Below are 20,545 nucleotides of genomic sequence, written 5' to 3'. Positions count from 1 at the left end.
GTATTATTTTCAACCATGCAATCGAGTGGAATTTCCAGATATGGTTCTCTTCATTTTGGTAAGAGATCCTGTAAAATATAAATCAGAATTTTCAAAGGAGAACAATTTATTCAAATAGGAAAATCCTGATATATATTTTTCAACTTAGCTAATTAAATGAAATATTATCTCTGATTGGGAAAATATTTAGTAAATCTTTGATTTTTCACAGAAAATGCATTCATGTATTACCATTAGGCCTAAAAAAAATAAGATGTTGTACTGCCCTTGAGGTTCCAAAACATAGGTCGGTTGGTCGGAAATCTTTTTTTTTTTACTCCCTCTTTTGGCTGATATTTCTCAATTTTGAATGCTTTAATTTATTTTTTTATTCTTCTAAAAAATGATTAAAAAAAATAAAAAATAAAAAAACAGCCAACTGTTGATTTCTAGATTTTTGGGTCGGTCGCAAAGGGCAATACAACATCTTTTTTTTTAGGCCTTATTGTACGGAGAAAGAATGAATAGAAGAAAAATAAATAATGTCGTCTAAAAAAGAGGTTCTTTTGGCTGACGCTTTCTTGCTAGATGTGGATTGAACTGTGAGTTATATTTTCCATCCAATTTATCCGTTATCACCAACACAGGAGCAGGCTGTTCTACCAGTGGCTTTCCAGCCAAAAATCTTTCGGTCTTAGTCCTCTCTGCTGCCTCTCTCCTCACCCTCTCTGCTCTTAACTGTTCAATCGTGGGAGTAGGTTTAGCAGACACCTGCAATTTCTGGTTGTTCGTCTCTTCGCTTCCATTACTAGAGGAGCTCTGACTATCACTATTGCTGTCACTCCTGCTTGATTTGCGCTTGTGTTTTCTATCTCTTTGTTGAGATTTCTTACGTCTTCTTGACAATCTAGCCTCTCGCCTTGTGTCCTCACTCTCTGAACTAGTACTATCACTGTGATGTCTTGAATGTTTTCTGTGTTTGCTACTCGATTTCTTATGGCTATGCTTTTTTGAGTCTCTTCTGCTTTCCTTTAGCCTGTGATTTTTCTTTCTCTTCTTTTCTTTGTGTTTTTTGTGACTTGTAGTTTCCTTTCCATTTTCTTCCTCTTTAGATTTATTCTTGTACTTGCTGAACATCTTCATTAGACTTGTTGTGCCAGGCAGACCCTGTGTATGGGAGAAGAAATGGTTTGCTGTAAAATGGCTTTAAGTGTGATGATATTTACTGATGCATATCACATGATATATTCTAATAAGCAAGCAGAATTTTCCCATATATTGACACATCAATACAAAAGAAACCTATTGCAAAACAATAAAATATAAGGATTATCTTTTCAAACAAAGCAATTGTTTATTTCAAATGTTAAAAAAATATATGAATTTTTGGCAATCATCAACCACTGGACATAAACTTATCAAGATTTTATAGGAATTGTAAGTACTCGAAGTGTATTGCTCAGAATACAAGTAAAAAAAAAAAAAGAAAGTTACATGAGAATGGTAGAGAAGTGAGGAGTAAGCAAGAGATCAAAAGACAGACAAGAGCGAGAGATAAAGAGAAAGAGAGAAAGAGAGAGAGAGAAAGGGGAGGCAATGAGTAATGGACATTACTACGAAACTGTTGGTCATACAGAAGGAGAGAGAGAGAGAGAGAGAGAGAGAGAGAGAGAGAGGCAGACAAAAAGAGCAAAATTAGTAAGGTAACACAGACAAAGGTTCATATCAATGAATCTTAGATTGCAAACAAAAACACAAAATAAGAAAAAGATAAGATATGTGATATAGAAACTGGATACTGAGGGTGAAAGCAATACATGTGAAGTTAAATAAAATCCCTTCAATTCATACCCCTTTTGGTAGAGATTCCTTCTCTTTGGAAGAATTTTGTTGAATGGTAGTCTTTGTCTCAGTCACACTCTTTGGTTTCTTCCCAAGGTACCTCAACATGGCATTCATTGGATCCATTGATGCTTTTCTCTTCATTTCATGTGTGCTGCAAATTGAAAATTAAAAATAAATGTTAAAAGAAGTATTAGCACAGGTTATAGTTAAAAAATAATAAAAATTAAATCTTTCAATATCAAAGACAAAAACATTTTACTTATTTACCATGTCATCAGGAATACACTTAATACTTTTATCTCTTTTCTGTAAAAATTATATAAATGTGACTTGAAAATGAGTGTGTTGCTTAAAAAGTTTGTGTAGAGCCGAAGATCTCTGTTTCATATTGTACGATACGTTTATTGCTTGATAAATATCCTCTTAATTTCAACATTATATCATGTTATCACTAACACTTTATAATATTAACTAATTTTAGTACATGAAAAATCTCAGATTAGCTGACTATAACATAACCCACAGGTGATATTTAAATGACATTTGTATCAGCATTTACAACCTTTTATAAAGGGTTGATTACCTTTTAGGTGCCATTCCTTGTCACTGTTGTGAGCCCCCTAAATATCAATCCTTGATCAGTACTGTTACTCCCGTTATGCACACAGAAATTGGATTTGGTTTATTTCATTAAAAAACAATTCTTTACTCCTAAGCAACACCATGGGAACTATAACTCCCAGATCAAGGGACCACTGCTTCACAAGAATGAGTACATAATGAAATAGAAAAATGGAGAACTTAAATAATTGAACTCACTCTGTACTTGTTGCATCCACGCTTTTTTTGTCCTTTTCTTCTCTGTTTTGCTGATACCAAGGTTTGACTGGTTGTGTTTCAATGGCACTTTGTCCAAGACCTACCAGTAGCCCAATCTTCTTCTCATAGGCATCTTGTTCCTGCTTCTTCTCAGCCTCATGGTCCTTGTTACCGGTATTTGTGTTGCTCTGTCAGGATACGAGAAATGGAGGTCTCTAAATAGATGCAGTTATATGCTGAATACACAGCTCTGATCAAATTTTTAAAATGTTTACATTAAGAGAATAGAGGACTTAAAGTAAAGCTGCAATAGTAATAGTATAATACATTCATAGTTTGTGATCATAACTGATTACTGATATGTGTTCTCTTTAATCCTAAATCTTGTTTATATATGTGAACATAGTTTGTTATTTGAGAACAAACACACCTCTCAAAGATTATGAATGTTATTTACATGTGTTCAAAATAAAGCTAGACAAGGGAAAATCTGTAATATGAAATATCTTTAAGTGGTAGAAATCATGCAGCTATTACTCCATGGGGACATGTATAGTCTGTATCTTTAATTGTCCCAATACACACAAAAAATAAAATTATTTCCGAAGTCTTGTAAATTTGCATTTGCTGCCACTATCAAACAGTACATTAAACCTACTTTTCTTTGAATGTGCTTTATTCATATATATTCTTACAAATAAAAGCCTGCACACAAACTGCACAACATCAGTTGAAGTCAAGAGGATATGATCTTACCCCTGCCTCTATTTCTGAGAAGAAGTTGATGTGAGTTCTGGGCAGGGGTTGAGAAGGGGATACTCCTGTAGGTGCCACATCAGGCATTGGCTGTGGTCCAATCTCTTCCTCTTCATATCCATAGATGGCGTTGCCAAAACTCTTGTTTCGGGCTTTTATCCTAAGCTTTTCAGTACGTGCTTCTTGCTCCTGTAAAGGATCATTCAAATCCATATATATATCAATAAAATATTCAGCAAATACAGCAAATTCAATTTTCCAAGATTCTATACACTATAAGTAAAATGTAAATGTATTTATTTGCGAATGCATCTTTATGACTCATCACAATTCCTAGAATAAGCAAAATAAGAATTCCTGCTAAATCTAAAAATCCAATTAAAAAAAAAAAATCCTTTGATCCTGGTTCCTTCCAATCCAAATATGTCTCAAAATGCAGTTCTCCTAAAGAGATAATTTTGCTGTGTGAAAAAAATAAAGAACCATGCAGACGTAGCATTAGTTAGCCAGCTCATCAATTTTTATGTACATGTTCTTTTAGATATCCTAGTGACTAGTTTCTACAATATTGCGAGAGGTCCACATTCAAATACCTTAAGTTTAGACGGAACTTCTATTTATATATTTTTACAGGGCTAATGTGTGAAGAACTCCTTTTCAGATTGCCCAAACATCTATTCTTTAAAAAATAATCATTCCTATTTTTTCCGACATCATGACGTTTTTTTTTAAAGAAACAGTTTGATGCCAAGAAACAAATCATCTGTTCAGAGCCAGAAGGGTGTTAACTCTGTGTTTAAGTATATGAGTAAACATCCTTGTGGCTCCATACAGATGAAATATGGTTACATACTTTGTAACCTTAAAAGTTCAGATATATTATAACTGCACTTACAGCCAGAGCAATCCTCCCTTCTTTCTCTTTCTCTTCCTCTGCGGCTTGAGCTTCATCCCTCTTGACTTTGGCAATATTATCTCGAGTTCGAACATGCCAACTATTAAAAAAAAAAGGAGGGTGAATATGACAACAGTTAATACAAAGACCTGATAAAAGTGAAAGACAAAATTATTCTCTACTCTGAAACCTTGTGGATGTAGGTCCACTTTTCTCTTAGTTGCCACTTATTAAATAATGAGCATTGCTTGTAGTTGTAAGTTCCGCTATTTCAGTTTTTCTCAACCAGGGTGCAGCAAAGCATCGTTAGGGGTGCCGCAAGAGAATTCAGTTAAGTTTAAATTATAATCTGGAATAACTGGAATAACATCAACTTCATGAAAAAATAGTAACTGAAACCACAAGATACACAATTATATATCACTTAAAGGGTTTTTAAAGAAGAAACAGCATTTTACAGATAATGGAAGTTATTTTTCCTTACTTGCTTCACCTTCTCCCAAATTGGGATGAGTTTATACAGTCGCATGAATACTCCCATATGATGATATCATATGACAATATTTGGGCAGCTCTTTGCCCGAATATGACAAAATATTTGGGCAGCAAGTTGCCCTTATTTAATCGTATCTAGTACATTTTTAAACCAAAATAAATTTTACCAGGGTACTAGCTAGAGTGTCATTTTATTACCAACCAGATACATGTACTTGTACTAAATGTTCAGGTAAGGGGCATTTGTTGATGAGTGATGGAACACAAATCTTCTATATTGAATTTCATTGGGATTGTGCTGTTGCCTTAATGCAACAAGAAACTTTTAAATTTGTAAAAGGATGCTGTGACTAAATAAAAGGTTGACAAAAATAACTGTACAATTCAATTTCAATCACATTTTACAGTCTTTGAATTAAGGAAAGTGACATTTTTGATCCACGATTTCTACAAAAGCTTCAAGTATAATCAAATTTTATTACAAAAGGGAAACAAAATTCAAGAATACATATGATATGGGCATGATTGAATAATATATTCTGGAAATAGTCTATCACTATTATTATTATTATTATTATTATTATTACTTAATTTATACCGCGCTTATTACTTGTACCCATGCATTAGTATTAACTGCTGTGCGTTGCTGGTGTGCAAGTTAACAGGATGCAGTCAAGTGTCAAAAGACTTTGTGTTAAGTCAAGACTAAGGAGAGAGGGTCCCATATATATGCAACCACCTTGCACCGCACGCGCACATGATTATTTGAGCCCATTTGTTTCGCTTTTTTATAGCGAGTAATACATGAAGAAGAAGAGGAGAGAAGAAAAAAAAATCTAGTCTAAACTCTAACGGTAACACTAACAGTCACTCTAGTCTTTACCGTCATTGGAAATATTTCCACAAGAATTCCATGCCCTCAATCGAACATCATGCATCAAGCAGCAGCATTTTTTTCTCTCTCAGAATAAACAGAAAACTTGCCACATATGCTAGCTAGGCCTAAATGTAGATATGTTACTAATTCTGTAGTAAGGCTGACGTTAAAAGATAGTAGAGAAACAAGCTGTGCACAGCCAAAGTAGGTGACGTGCACAAAGAAAAACATTAAGATTTTGAGGAACGTTATTCGTAAATGACAACAAACAATCTAGACCACACCATTGCACACACATGGGACTACATAAAACAATTGCGCTCACAATAATTGTATTGTTAACGTATTTAAACGAAGTATTAAGCTTAAGCATATGACATAGATGATAAGGCATAATCTCACCTTTTCTTCGGTAGAATATTCATAGTGAAATTGTATCACCTTTGCTCTAAAATGATAGAAACATGTTACGACTTCAATCCGATCTTCATCACGTCGATATTCGGGTTAGGCGATACGATCGGTGTCGTTCCCAGATCGGATATCCGGACTTCGACTTGACTCCATCAATTCAAATGTGGCGCGGTACGAAAAAGTCAATGCAGAAGACTAGACTCTGTTACTGTTATACAAATTACAAGATAGATGATAGAAGAGCAAGCAGAACGGACAGAACATGTTGATTTTGTGAAATAAGGTTAAAGAGACTAATGTTAGAGTGATGAGGCAAGCTGCATACAAACTGTATAGTTGACTGGTATAGAAACACAAAAAGCATTGAGAGATCGAAATTGAAAAATGCCGGTGCACAACACAGCTGGAGGTTCCTCGATCTTCTTTGCAAAAGTTCCAGACTTCAGTCTTCTTTGCTCAGTTGTTTGTCGGCTCGAAAATAATGCACCATCTGCATATAACTTTGGACCAGGCTCTTCATCAGGCATCCATAATCCATCTAGATCTAGTTCACAGGATACAAAGAAATGTGGCCAGTCTAATGTTCTGAAGTGCAGGTTAATGCAAATTCTGTTTTCACTAAATTTTGTTGAAGAAAGTTTAATTTACCAAATTTTCCTGTATTTAGTTGATGACCATTTTTACTGTTTACCTGGTCAAGCAAAGCTGTTCCAGAAGTTTTTAACATGTGCTTATATTGATACAAGGAAGTTTCATTTAATGAGATTTAAGTCAAGATATCAATATCATAATGCTATGCGATGTATCATTAATATTATAAATCTTTGTCAAATCTGTTATTCTATCACATCATGATCAAACAATAAAAGCAAAACTTTGTTCATTAGGCCTAGACTAGGTCTAAATCTAGACAATTTTTGTAAAGAAATATAGAAACATGACTTTGATTGATTATAAATAAATAAAAGTTTGGGTAGCCATATTCTAATCTTAACCAGGAATTTTGTTTTTATAGAGAAAAAAGTGTTTTATAATTTATGAATAAGATAGCTTTGACGCATATTTCGCAAATAGCAAATGGTTTAGATAAAGGGTAGCTATACCTAGTAGTAGGTCTACTAGTACTAGTCTAGAGACCACTGATTAATCCTAATTGAGGTGAGAATGGAAGAGTTGTTTGGTAAGAGAGATACATATTACCTTAATAAATCAATTCTTCTGCTTAAATTATACTAACAACTTGATAATCATTTTTACAGAGAACTGATATTCACTGAATCCAATGTCTTGGCCTCACCATCTCTCCAAGAAGAAGGCAATATTTATGTGATCATCACTTCTCAGTTTTGGCAGTCGGGCAAGCTTCAAGAGAGATGTCAGAAGATGAGCTTACAGGTAATTAAAAACTTTAAAAACTGATGTAAATATTATTATAAACTTTGAAACATGGAAGAAACAAATGCAAATGAACATTTATGTAATTATACAGAACTATACTGAAAGAAGAAAAAAAAAGTATATCCTACATTCTAACAAGCCTCTTCTGATTAGAACAAATCTTTAAAGTTAATACAAAGAGGTGAAATCCAAAAAATTGTTATAAAAAACTGTTTTCCACATTTCTTTCAGAGTTTTCTCTAATGGCTTCCCAATGATTTTACTCTTACTAGGCATTTGCAATACGCAATGAAACATTATTGTAAAGGACTTATTCTTAAAGTGCTAATCATGTTTATACTAGACTTTGGAATGATCATTGCTGAATTATTGACTTATTCAATTTACTCCAGGTTGGGAAACCCATTCGGGTAATTCCAGCAGTGTTTCAAGCCTGCTTTACATACACGTTGAAGGCAAAGCTAGCTCCTTTGTGGAACAAAGTTGGAGAATATTACATCCAGGGCAGGGACTTCATCACAAGTACTGGAATCCTTGGTGCTATCAGTAAGTAATAATGATTTCTCAATCTAGGATAAAACATGATGGTGAAGAGACAAAACTTTTGAGGTACATCAATATGAGCAGAATACTGTTTTGTTCTTCGACTGGAGATTCATCATGTGAATGTGCTAAACTTTCAAGGCCCTCATGTTTGATAATTATGCCTGATAAATAGTCAATATTGGATAGAATTGTTTGATTCTTAAGGAATTAATTCTATGACATATCCACAATTTATTTAGATGACACAAAGCTGTCATGGAAGTGATTCTTTTAAAAATGGATAGGGTTTTTCTTTTCTTTTTTTCATTGACTACAGATGTGTGTGGTGTAGATTAAAAAAAAAAAAAAATCAATTATTGTGAAGTTCCATAAATGCCAGGAAATCATACTGAGGCAGACCGATGGCAAAATTAGATACTAATCGTCTAATTCATATGAATCTTGCTAAAGGCATATATTTCAGAATGTACTTTCATCCAGATACATAAAGTTTTGCATTTCTGTTTTCTTAACAGACCTTGAAACAAATGTGACAGATGGTGAAATATGCCTTGCTGTCAAGCCTTTAACTGTCAAGATGCCACATTGCACAGTAAGTCTTGATATACATGTAAATCTTTCAAAATACAATTTATTTTCATCTAAGTGTAGGTACATCTTATGAAGATATGAAACTATTTTTTGGGTTACCTTCCAGAATTAACATTAAACAAAAATTATTTTGTATCAAAACAAAATTTTGATCAGTTTATTTAGTAGAACATTACAAAAATTATACTTTATGAATGGTTCTGTTTTTTTCTAAGAATATAAATGGTCAAAAAGTAGAACAATACAAAGATGTCTTTTATACAGCTAAAAAAAAATGACATCTTAGTTTCTCTTTTTTTTTCAGGCGGAGAGGAGAGGGGGTTATTCTGGTGGCATATCAACCCTGCACATATATTTTATTTATGAGAGATGTTCGATATCTACATATCTACATGTAGGTCGGCATTCATCCTTGCATCATAGGACTTTGGAGGCTATCCTAGAATGATGTTTAGAATCTTTAGACCAATGCACCTAATAAACTAAGAATGATAGTATAAAGAATGACAAATAAAAAGTAAATTGCTATAAATCCTTTTTCTTATCCCCCCCCCCCCCTCCCCATATATTCCTCTGAACAGTTGCAGGATTTTGGTGTTTTACCTCCTATCATTAATCACTTTCTGGTGGATATCAACTACATCATCTCAGAATACTCTGTAGATGACAAGTGGTGCTATGTGCTACCAAGGTAAGTATTTTGTTTTGTAATAATCAATATTTAGCACACATACTATTAAAAATGTGTTTATAATTATGGATTTGAAATTTACAAATGCAAGTTTTCTATCAACTTTCTTTTTTAATATCTAAGTATTTTAAATAGAATTGCTCTGATCCTTCTCCAGCACACTTTTGAAAAAAATTAAAATCACCTTTCACAAAATAAGTTTTTACTATGTTGGGCCACCCAAATGTAAGCATAGGTTCCACATTTGTAAAAAGTGCATCATATTAAACATTTACTTGATAGGACTTAACCTATATTTTGTTGGGAGAGATATTTTTTAAATTCAGTATATTCACATCTAATGTAGACAGCCAGATATATGCCCAAGCCTCATAGATTGTGAAATAAAACCAAGATTTGTTCTCAGAGCCATTGGAAATGACTTGGAAATTGAAAATGAGACTCTCCCCTTTGAGTTGAATCATTTATTATTCAGATTCTTAACTTACTAAGAATTAAAAACTACTTGTAATTACAATAATTCTACCATTAAAAAAAATCTCTTTAATTCATATAAATCTGATATATCTTTTTAAAAATTAATAATAACATGTATAGTTGTAAGGTGTGTGTGGCAAACTCAGTCTACTCTACTTATTATTATCAAGAACTGTTGTAGACTCTACTGATTGATTTTTACTTCATTTTACAGTATGAAGAAAGGAAAAGTTGTGAGTCTGACGCATCATATCCCATCTTCCAGTCCTTACAAAACCTATGGTGATCTGAAGAAGTACTGGAAAAATAATGTAAGTGAAACCCATTCAATTTGGCAATATAATAATTGTTATAGGATTAAGAGATTTTTTATGTTCTACACTGTTTATCTCCATTGTCTTTAAGGTATGCATTGTGGTATGGAAGCTTCCATAAAGAAAATAAAGATAATTTTAAAGGTTTTTACATTCTATTCAAATAGTTCATTTTCTTTTCATTCTCACCAAATCTTACATTAAAATGAAATACATTGTTCATACTAATTATCAGAGGCCGGCATCGAATTCAAGCTCGCATTGCTCAATTTTGAAATGCATTGTCAACTATGTTTTATTTTTAAAGGTATAAGTTTTAATTGATTTATATTATGATATGATTATATATATATATTTCTCTTTTGTTGTATATGTAACTTACATATTACGTTTTATAATGTTGAAAAATGCATAAATAAAATAAGACAATCACTCTGCAAAAGCTTAACTTTGTTATTTGTATTATTATTATATACTTGACAGTATGGCTACAGATTACCAGAGAGTGGAGAAGGGATAGTGTACATCAACATCTTCTTCCCTGCGATACCACACACCATGTTCACGTATCCTTCATGATTAATAGAAATAAAAAAAGTCCATTCAAGCAATTAAAGTTTGAAAAGTAGACAGGGGAATTTCTATGGATGTTTTTGTGCTTTGGGCAACACATACGTCTGTTTGCATGAACATATTTGCTGTAATATGGTCCTATGCAATTCGAAGGTGTCAGTATCAGACTTCAAAAAAGAAAAATTGTGATCAGTTTCCATTTTATAGGGTACTGTATATATACATACTACATTAATTCCACATTAACCTCCATTTTGTTTAAAGTTACATAAGAGATCATTATCATGTTGAGAAAATCTTTTTATTTAAGAGCAAGATTTTAGAGTATTAATGTTTTAGTCCTTCACCAAGAATCATTTTCAGTTACCCAGAATTCTGCATCAGGAAGATTGAACTAAGACCGGTACCTAGAGTGGATTCCACCCCAGTCCTGCAGGCATTCCTGACAGATATTAAGAAGAAGATGCCACACATGTGCCACACCCCTCTAGAAGTCACAAGGAAGCCACAGTACACAGTAGTCACCATGAACTCAGCCAATGGATATGTAAGTAGCTAAGATCTACTAGATTACTTCCGTTCTGGTGGAATTGTGTATTGATTATCATAATGTAGATGGGGTGTTTGGATCGGCAATTTTTGAAACAAAACTAACAGAAAATGCTGGAAATCACATTATCTGAAAATCACAAATCATATGCACACACATGGTTGTGTTATATGAATGCGGTGAAGGGCTTTTAGATTTGTTTCCTTGTCTGTCTATGCTTATTATGCAGCTATTTTTTTCTTCACCTGAATGCTTTTCCTATGTCATTGTCATTTATTTGTAGCCTTGATCATTTAAGTTCTATTTAATTCTTTGAGATTTTTGTCCTATATATAGATTACCTTTTTAAAGCACATGAGATGGCTAAGGCTGTAATGGAACCAATCGGTGTTAATTTCTCTTCTTTAACAGATTGAATCTGAGGGCCATTCAAGTATGACTCTGATCAATAGGAAATCTACTGTGCCACAGAGAATCCCTGCTCGAGCTCTAGTACCGGTCAGTGAGAGCCGCAGCCAACAGCACAGCACCCAGCCACAGATATCTCCTTACAGACCACTGACTGGACATCCAGCATACATCAAGTCTGCCACAGGTTATATCATCAAGACCCCTCAGAATGTGTCTCCTGTCACTCCAGCCCTCCCACCCAGTCAGTTTGGGTACCCGCATGATGGCTCCTTGTCTAAGAATGGTCAGCAAAACCCTCAGCAAGGGTCTAGTCTGCATTGTCCATTGCCGTATGGGAGCAACACCAAGGTGACTCCTTCACGACGTCATCATGATCTTCAAAGTCCTAGGCAGTCACCGTATGCTGCTAAAAGCAATCTGTCCATGCCAATGGGTTCTCCTGGTCAGAAAGGTTTGTTCTGTACTCCTCCACATCCTTATGTATCACCAGCAAACACTGGAGCACATCCTTACCAATCACCAGCAAACACCGGAGCACATCCTTACGCATCACCAGCTAACACCGGAGCACATCCTTACGCAACACCAGCTAACACCGGAGCACATCCTTACGCATCACCAGCTAACACCGGAGCACATCCTTACCCATCACCAGCTAACACCGGAGTATATGCCGTGGGTCATCATTTGACACCAATTACAGGAACAGTTGCTACTGGGAGGAAGGAGTTACCACAGTCTGCTCCAAAGTCAGCCAGAAATCTAAACCACACTATATTCTCTTTGGCTGCTGATCAGCTTCAGCACTATTCAGAGCAGGATATCAACAATAATTCCCCTCAGCATGCGTGTATGCCAGCTTATCGGAAGGAAGGAGGCAGGTATGTTGGTTCTGCAGGAGATGCCAGTAGTTTAACACCACCTCCACTACAGCAGATGCAGAATCTCCCAGAAAGCAATGGAATGCTCCAACCAGGGAATGGTGGAGGCTTCCTAAGAAAGGAAGTATGTAGAGAGTCTCAGCAGCCTCCTCCTCCACAACCAAGACCCTTTGTGCCTATCTTTAACCCCAAACCATCTCGTTCAATCCCATCGGCTGCCAGTGGAAACCAAACACCCCAGGTACCAAAGATCAAACCTTCATTCACCCCCCACAAACCAAGATCAGTCATGCCATCAACAGTCATGTCCAGAGCTACTACCACACCCACCCACAAGCCCGCAACCCACCCATCAACCATTGATCTGATAGCTTGTGAGGATATCATCCCACCAACCCAGCCAACACTGAAACAACATCCTCACCATCATCTACCACACTCTGCAATGCTTCTGCAGCAGCAGTGTTCCCCTTCTCCATCTTCCAGTGCCACCCATCATCAACCGGCCGCAAGACAGGCACTTCATTTTGGACCCAGTAAGGTGTCTTCATTCAAAACAGTGTCCAAACCCAGTCATCCTCTCCTGGCGCCTGTTACCACCAGCTCAATCAACCATGACAAAAAGAGAAAAGCTAAGGTAGTAAAGCATCTCTTACTTTTCTGCTTCCAAAAGAATAACCCATCAAACTGGCCCTCTCCATGTATGATATATGTATGATCGCATGTATGATAATAAAAAAGGGTGATAACAATATATAATACATCCAATTTTGACAACATTTAATGTCTGAAGTCATTCCCATAATCTATTACAGAAGGTAATGTGAATGTAGCTCTGAGGCCACAATGAAGGGCGGGTGGGGGGGGGGGGGATGGAGATTCTGAAAATGAAGTTGATCAAGTTTTGAATGTGCACAAAAACCAGTTCTGTTTGTGTCTTTGTCAAATTAATATTGTTGATATAACATAGCATTGGGGAAATTAGTCCTATATGCTCCTGGAATGGGAAGATGAACTCTAAATATTCTGAACATGTCTCTTTTTCTTTGTTTACATTTTTGAAATGGTAGGATGGTGACGACGCTGGAGAAGCCAAGAAATCAAAGCCTCGCTCCAAACCCAAGGTTCAAGATAACATTGATGTTCAACTGATGGCCCAAAATGATCAGGTAAGGTCATGGAAACTAGAGATCATAATGTGATGGCAGTAAACCTTTGATTCATTGAGTGCAGCTAGTTAAATAACATATGCAAATTATATATTATGGAGTGCCTACTGGGCAAATTACTTTTTGAGGGTTGTTTTTGTTGCTTGCATTTATTTGCCAAAAGAAAAAAAAAGAAATGACAAGTACGACAAAAGTGAATAAAACATTTGATTATGTATTAGCTGTAGTAAAATAATAGGAAAGAAAGGAAAGAAAACATTAAAATAAAGCTTTGTTTACAGAAATATGTGAATGTCGTCTATTTTGACATACTAAGGACAGGGATATGTTCCAACCTAATAATCCTCAAAGTTCGTTCGTTCGTTCATTCTATTTCAATACGACAGCTCTCCAAGGTGAACAGCATCACACTTGTAGCCTGGTTGAAGGAGAAGGGTGTCCATGTGTCATCAAAAGATAAGAAACTTGACCTGATATCAAAAGTCATGACATTCATCAACTGCACTGCCAAAGAGATGTGAGTGAGCGAGATGCATTCTAGCTCCCAAAACGTACAGGGTGATACATGTCACACAGGTTTTCTGCAGTTGAATAATCTACACTGTACTAGGTGAGCACATATCCTATAACTAGAAGAAATGTTTTGCTGAAATTATGACATAAAGTGTTTACACTACCTATTGGATATTGAAGAAGAGTTTGCCTGACATATTTCTTGCCTGGACAAGGCTGTTGTGATTTTCTACAGTCTGTCAAAGTTTGACATTCTTCAATTGAAGCCATAGTTGAATCAGAGTTAAACTTCAGAAAATAGAGTTAGTGTTTGTAAAGAAAATAGAGTTGGTGTTTGTATTGCATTATCCTATTGGTATTTCATCTTATTCATGTTATAATACAAAACATGATTAGCAGCTTAGTTTTTCATTGATGAAGACTGAAGAAGATATAGAAAATGTACAGAGATTTGTAAAAAGACCTCTTAAACTTGTTTAAAAGGCTTTTTGATGTATTTGCTATGGTGAGATTGGGCCAATGCTATCACTTATTGCTGTGTGTACAATCTAAAATGTCTAGAATGTTCATTAATTTTCTGGACTTCAATTGTTCATGAAGATTATAGGAGCTATGTATACAATTCAAGTAGTTACCAAGCATTTCAAGGGCTGTCTAATCAGAGAAAAGTAGGGTGTGATGCAATCCAATATTAGTGTGTGATCTTTCTTAATTATTCTGTATGTTCATTTTACAGACATACCAAATGGTTTCTCTTTCTCTCTCACTCTATGTCTCTCTCTCTCTCTCTCTCTCTCTCTCTCTCTCTCTTTCTCTCTCTCTCTCTCTTTCTCTCTCTCTCTCTCTCTCTCTCTCTCTCTCTCTCTCTCTTTCTTTCTTAGTATGCATGTGCTTCTAAAAACTCATATGAAATTGTAATTAGTAAAAATCTTTATCAAAGTTAAAATGTAAAATGGGTAAAGTTGAAATATAAAGTAATGTTGAATTTAATATATTGAAATCTTATATAGAAAATCTTGTAAATATGATGTAAAATATATGTTAATCACCTGTACCTCAAATCAGTAGTATAGAATGTTTAATATATTAAAGTGTGTATGTTATAATATATTGATTCAGAAATAGTTCTAGAATTGTAATTAATTGAGATATAGTTATATCAATTTAAATTATTGGGTCAAAAATATTATATTTTAAGTTATTAATCCAGATATAATTATATAACTGTAAATAATTGATTCAGGGAAAGTGCTGTAAATGTATATTATTGTTGCAGATGTAGTTATATAATTGCTGAAATGTTAATTTAAATAGATTTCTATGATTATAAATTATTGATTAAGATAGGTATATAATTGTAATATATTGATACAGAAATAGTTGTGTAATAGCAAATGATTAATTAATGCATTGTTCTTTCTGATAATTATTTAAACAGTTCTACCATTGTATATTATTGATTGAGACAGTTCTTATTGTACATGCCAATTATCCGTTCAGAGAGGAATATTAACATGTTATTGTATATAATTAATTGAGCCATGTTCCTGCATTTAAAACAATTCTCTTGTGTGTTTTGTGATTTGCGATTACAGCTGTTTCTAAAATATTGCAAATTATTTGATTCAGTCATACATAGACATGTAGATCTGTGTTTGCAATGATACATTTCCCCCAAAACTTTAGATCATTAATGACTTGTTTCCAACAAAACATGGAGTAGGCTCTAAAGCTAGATTAGTACCCAAAATGGTATGGGTTTGAGAATTGGTATGAATCATAATATTTTGTTGTAACTTGTTATGTTTAATGTAAGAAAGCTTGCTGAAAAAGGAGTTTTAATAGTGAGTTTATTACGCTGTCATACTACTACTGTTGCATTGACCAATGTAAAACAAAGTACATTATGCAAAGCACTCTTATGATTTTATTTTATTATCAAATAGCAAGGATCTGCATGTGAATTACATTAACAAACAAAAACAAACAACATTCAAATACCTGCTAAATTGTTTTAAAGTTAATTGGACACTTTTAGTTGTGAAAATTATCTTTTTAAGACTGGCTAAATACAAATTTTGAGTTACTACTTGGCATACTGTTAACTCGTACAGTGTTAATGTAAATTTACTCTAGCATATCTTTAGCTTAGATAGATGTAAATATGTTGCAAATTTGATGAAATTCTAAATGCAGTAGATATATGTACCCAAAGGAGTTACTTGTTAGAGGTAGTCAGTAATTTACACTTTGTATTATCAAAGATTTTTTTTACCGAGCATGTTATCATGTCCATTATTTAAAGATTTTGTATACTATGTATACTTTGTACATGTATATAGAGTTGTTTGTACATGCAATCTTGCCTTTTACAATAAAGCTTTGATGTTCTTTTCAATTTTCTTGTAAAATCTCTTTCATAATGAGCTTTTTTGGGGGGTGGGGGTGGGCTTTGTTTGTAATTAGTATAATTTATTTTAAAAATTCTATTCTTTAATTTTTATTTAATTTTAACATTTTATGGTGCAATACTTAATTTACAGACCTGAACACAATACTATTTGAGGTTGGACATACAAAGAATAAGAGAGAGAGAGAGAGAGAGAGAGAGAGAGAGAGAGAGAGAGAGAGGGAGAGTAAGACAATGTGTGGGAAGAAACATAATAATGTCTGAATAGGAGAGATAAGGAAAGAGGAAAAGGTTCTGACAAAGGGAGGACAAAATATATGGTATTGACAAATCTGTAAATGGGAGAAAAGGGAATGAACAGAGAGATGGCAAGAAATTAACAATAAATATCCAGTGTTGGCAAAAGTCAAAGAGGTAAATATTAGATCTAATTTTGGATAAATCTGGGGGTAAAGCACAACCATTGAAAAATCATATTACAAAGTTGATTGATTTGTGCAGATGTTTATTGGAAGGATATCTTGTGTTCTATCTGAATCCTGTAAATATTAATATCTCATAGTGAATTGATTTGGGTCTTGGACCAACAAGAAGTACCAAGCAAACACATTTTCACTGAATACATGCCTCAACCAACATAGTCCATGAAAATGAAAACAGTAATAAGAACTCAACAGTGCTTATCAAGCTGGACTTTATTTGACAGGCAATCTACACATATACATTCCACATGATAATTTGACACACCTATTTTAGGCCAAGGTTTGGGCAATTTCTGATGCAAGACATGTATGTTAGACGTGCATTAAAAGAATTAAGTACAAGTTGATGAGGACAAATAAATCATGGTACTATAACTACTGATCATTTTTCAGAATCAAGTTAATCACCCAATTTTACCATTCAATCTGCACACATTTCCTGCTAGTAATAGGAATTAATTTGTTAAGCCTTTCACAGGATGTACAATTGTAAAGTCTAACCAGCTTAAATACACAAACTCACTATTACCAAATACATTATGGTATTACTTAATCAAAATGGTATTGAGTACATATAACATTGCAGAGCATTTATGATGAACAACTTGGAACTACATGCAGACAAAATACAAGGTTTAATTTTAGTTATAATTGTTAATGTTAAACTGTCCTCGAACAAAGGTAAAATGTGAATATATACAAAAATATTGAATAAATCTGAGACGATGCATGACATCAATCATAAACTCAATCATAAACTCAAGGTAAACTCAAGAAAATGATTGATACAAATTCAACTCGCTTTAATCACACTAAATCCCTATTGAAAACAGTGGTGTAGTTTGAAAGAAACAAACATTTTTTTTCTTCAATTCTTCATAATGACCTAAAGTCAACTTCAGGAACCTACCGGTATTCAGAGAAAAATTAGCCAAATATAGCAAATAATCGTTTTTCTGCGCCACAAGAAGATGATATTAATGATAATGATTTCCAACATTTACTTGAAACTCAAAGTCATGAAGGTTCTTAAGTACAAGTACCATAATAGCTGAAGCTCCTTCCCTTCTAAACAGGTGGTACTATATAACTTTAGTAAGTCTTCACCATTACAAAGTTTAAGCATATCATAAATATTGTTGTAAAGTATGTGTACTTGTAAGTGCCACATTGAGACTTCATAACACTACAGGTGTTAGAATGTACATGCATTACCGGTACAACAAAATATAAATTAGTACTTTGAATAAGAGGTCTGCAAGTCAAAAAGAAAATTAAAGAACAAATCACATCATAGCTTTGCCTATTCTATGAGATCCCAAGGTTATATTAAATAAATGCCATTCGGTCTAGAATTTTCATTAAAATACTGTTGTAATAAACCCTTGTAAACAACCCTCAAAAAGTCATTTGCCCTCAGTAATTTTGTTTAAATTCAGACTCTCTATTTCTTAAGATGGAGTATATCATAGTCTACTGTATCTAGACCAAAGTGGCATATAGACTAAATGCCTCTAAAAGGGAAACTACTCTAAGAAAGAGCCTCTGCCTGGTTGATATCCCGAAGACAAAGTCAATATCATGAAGGAAAAATCACCACTTTAAAGGCAATGCTTACAGCTATCATGGTTGAATAAAACATATGAACCTTAAAATAGTTTAGATCACATCAACCAAATTCATATTTTGATGGTTTTCCATAAATCGGAGGGTTAACATAGTTTCTCAATATGATATAGAGGAATATAGAGAGCCGGATGTAAGCATATCAGCGTTTATGTCACTGTGAAACTTTTTTAAGATACTAACAATGTTCCTGGATGTAATGATGAAATGGAAATGCCCAATATATCATATGTATACCATAATGTAGGCCTATGTTGAGGTTAACTTGCAGATACCGTATGTAAATGTGAACAAGACAGCTGGTTGAACTTTTTGTATTTGTGCAACTTTATATCTAATCTCTAGTTCTTTAATGAGACTTGGAGGTTTACAAATCCCTGCATTTCATATCCAGATTGTGGAGGTGCTTGTCTTCACTTCAAGATAAATAAGGTTTCATTACAGATACACAATAATATAAAATTGACTTGGACAAACATTAAACAAAGCGTTTTTTTCTTGAGAGTAAATTGTAATTAAGTACACCTCTATAACACATTTTACACAATTGACATAGCTCATTTGAGTAACATCTTTATACCGTACAGTACTAATGACAGATGTATGGTTTTAAAATGAATCTAATTAACATTATTATTTTTCTTTAATCATTGCTGTTAAAAATTCAATTACCCATAATTTGCTCCTGAAGACTTAATATCTCTAAAAAAAAATAAAGCCATTGATCTACTAAAAATTGATATGTATGTTGTCATGTTTGAATAAATATCTGTCTTTTGTGTCATTTAAACAAAAATTGTTTGTTGAAGTCATCATTTAAAAATAACAAGAAAAAATAAGATATCTATTTAAACATGACAACAAACATGTCAGTACTTGGTAGATCATAAGTTTAAATGCAAACAAATCAACAACATAAATACCAGTTTATAACTATATTTTACACAAAATATCACATTATTCTCTACACAAAGCTGGAATGTTATTCTACAGAGAAAACTTCTTTGAACAATATTCTAAAGAATAATTTGCTTTAATTAATCTCACATTTATAGAAGATCCTGCCAAAAACAAACATGATAAGTATGAAAATATATGTACTTTCACTAATATATAAAACTAAAACTCCTCGGTATACATTTTTATAAAATGTATCGTATAACTTAGGTAGATGAATAGCTAGTTGTCAGTTTATAACTAAAACTATGATGACTCTGTATCTTTTACAATTTTAAATATAATGGAAATTTAGATGTAAATGAAATTGCACCACATTACGACTTCCACTAACGCAAAGCTTTACAAGCACTTACTATGTAAATATCATTAAATAAAGAAGAACAAAAAACAAAAAAAATATAATGTCTATGGTGTTATACATTCCAGCATAACTTTCAACAATAATATCCAACCCCTTCTGTGCTACTAGAATTTTTACAATTTATCATTCATATTAGAAGATTTCTATTAAACTTGGGTTCTGAACTCCATATTTCTGAACTCCATATTTCTGTACTCCATATTTCATTATGTAACAATTTTAATTTCAAATGTATTTGTCGTCAGACCATGGCTGAGCTGTGAAGTGCTGCATGACACATGCACTGAGAGGAACCCAGCACAGGCCCATGACATGGCACAGAAAGTGGTTAAACAACGATGCTGTTATGGTAACAAGACATAAAGATAATTTCAACATATATGTACAGAGAAAAAAAAGTAAGAAATAACAAAAGGATACATTTACATATAATATATAAACAAAACAAAAAGGTTTGTAGCTCAGGCAAACGATACTAGCTAGCAAGATAACAGTGACGTATATATTGCAAG

The 20,545-nt window shown here is 33.7% G+C and overlaps 2 protein-coding genes across 2 annotated transcripts; one reads left to right on the top strand and one right to left on the bottom strand.

The window, feature by feature from the left end:
- Positions 1 to 427: 427 nt before the first annotated feature.
- On the bottom strand, positions 428 to 6,197 carry LOC105443039 (leukocyte receptor cluster member 1). The gene is made up of 6 exons (XM_030975576.1): positions 6,069 to 6,197; positions 4,295 to 4,394; positions 3,400 to 3,588; positions 2,644 to 2,831; positions 1,827 to 1,975; positions 428 to 1,172 (listed from the first exon to the last, which is right to left on the bottom strand). Exons 1-6 carry the CDS (start codon positions 6,089 to 6,091, stop codon positions 529 to 531), a joined length of 1,293 nt encoding a protein of 430 aa, XP_030831436.1. The 5' UTR covers positions 6,092 to 6,197; the 3' UTR covers positions 428 to 528.
- A 33-nt stretch (positions 6,198 to 6,230) lies between these two features.
- On the top strand, positions 6,231 to 14,327 carry LOC105443040. Its single transcript, XM_011675836.2, has 11 exons — positions 6,231 to 6,676; positions 7,340 to 7,475; positions 7,871 to 8,024; positions 8,540 to 8,616; positions 9,197 to 9,306; positions 9,998 to 10,094; positions 10,581 to 10,663; positions 11,034 to 11,217; positions 11,632 to 13,149; positions 13,583 to 13,681; positions 14,068 to 14,327. The coding sequence occupies exons 1-11, from the start codon at positions 6,465 to 6,467 to the stop codon at positions 14,200 to 14,202; spliced, it is 2,805 nt and encodes a 934-aa protein (XP_011674138.2). The 5' UTR covers positions 6,231 to 6,464; the 3' UTR covers positions 14,203 to 14,327.
- Positions 14,328 to 20,545: the final 6,218 nt, after the last annotated feature.

This window comes from Strongylocentrotus purpuratus, unplaced genomic scaffold (genome assembly GCF_000002235.5).
Source record: "Strongylocentrotus purpuratus isolate Spur 01 unplaced genomic scaffold, Spur_5.0 spur5_scaffold_8, whole genome shotgun sequence".
NCBI lineage: Eukaryota > Metazoa > Echinodermata > Echinoidea > Camarodonta > Strongylocentrotidae > Strongylocentrotus > Strongylocentrotus purpuratus.
Note: the sequence above shows the minus strand (reverse complement) of the source record. Positions and strands in the feature narration are given on the sequence as shown.

Excerpts from the sequence above, each read along its gene's own strand:
- LOC105443040 (XM_011675836.2), top strand. The coding sequence starts at position 6,465 with ATGCCGGTGCACAACACAGCTGGAGGTTCCTCGATCTTCTTTGCAAAA. Across the intron at positions 10,664-11,033 it reads ATACCACACACCATGTTCAC|TTACCCAGAATTCTGCATCA; the intron begins GTATCCTTCATG and ends AATCATTTTCAG. Across the intron at positions 13,682-14,067 it reads TGATGGCCCAAAATGATCAG|CTCTCCAAGGTGAACAGCAT; the intron begins GTAAGGTCATGG and ends TCAATACGACAG.
- LOC105443039 (XM_030975576.1), bottom strand. The coding sequence starts at position 6,091 with ATGAATATTCTACCGAAGAAAAG. Across the intron at positions 4,395-6,068 it reads AATATTCTACCGAAGAAAAG|TTGGCATGTTCGAACTCGAG; the intron begins GTGAGATTATGC and ends TTTTTTTAATAG. Across the intron at positions 1,976-2,643 it reads GTGGATGCAACAAGTACAGA|CACACATGAAATGAAGAGAA; the intron begins GTGAGTTCAATT and ends TTCAATTTGCAG.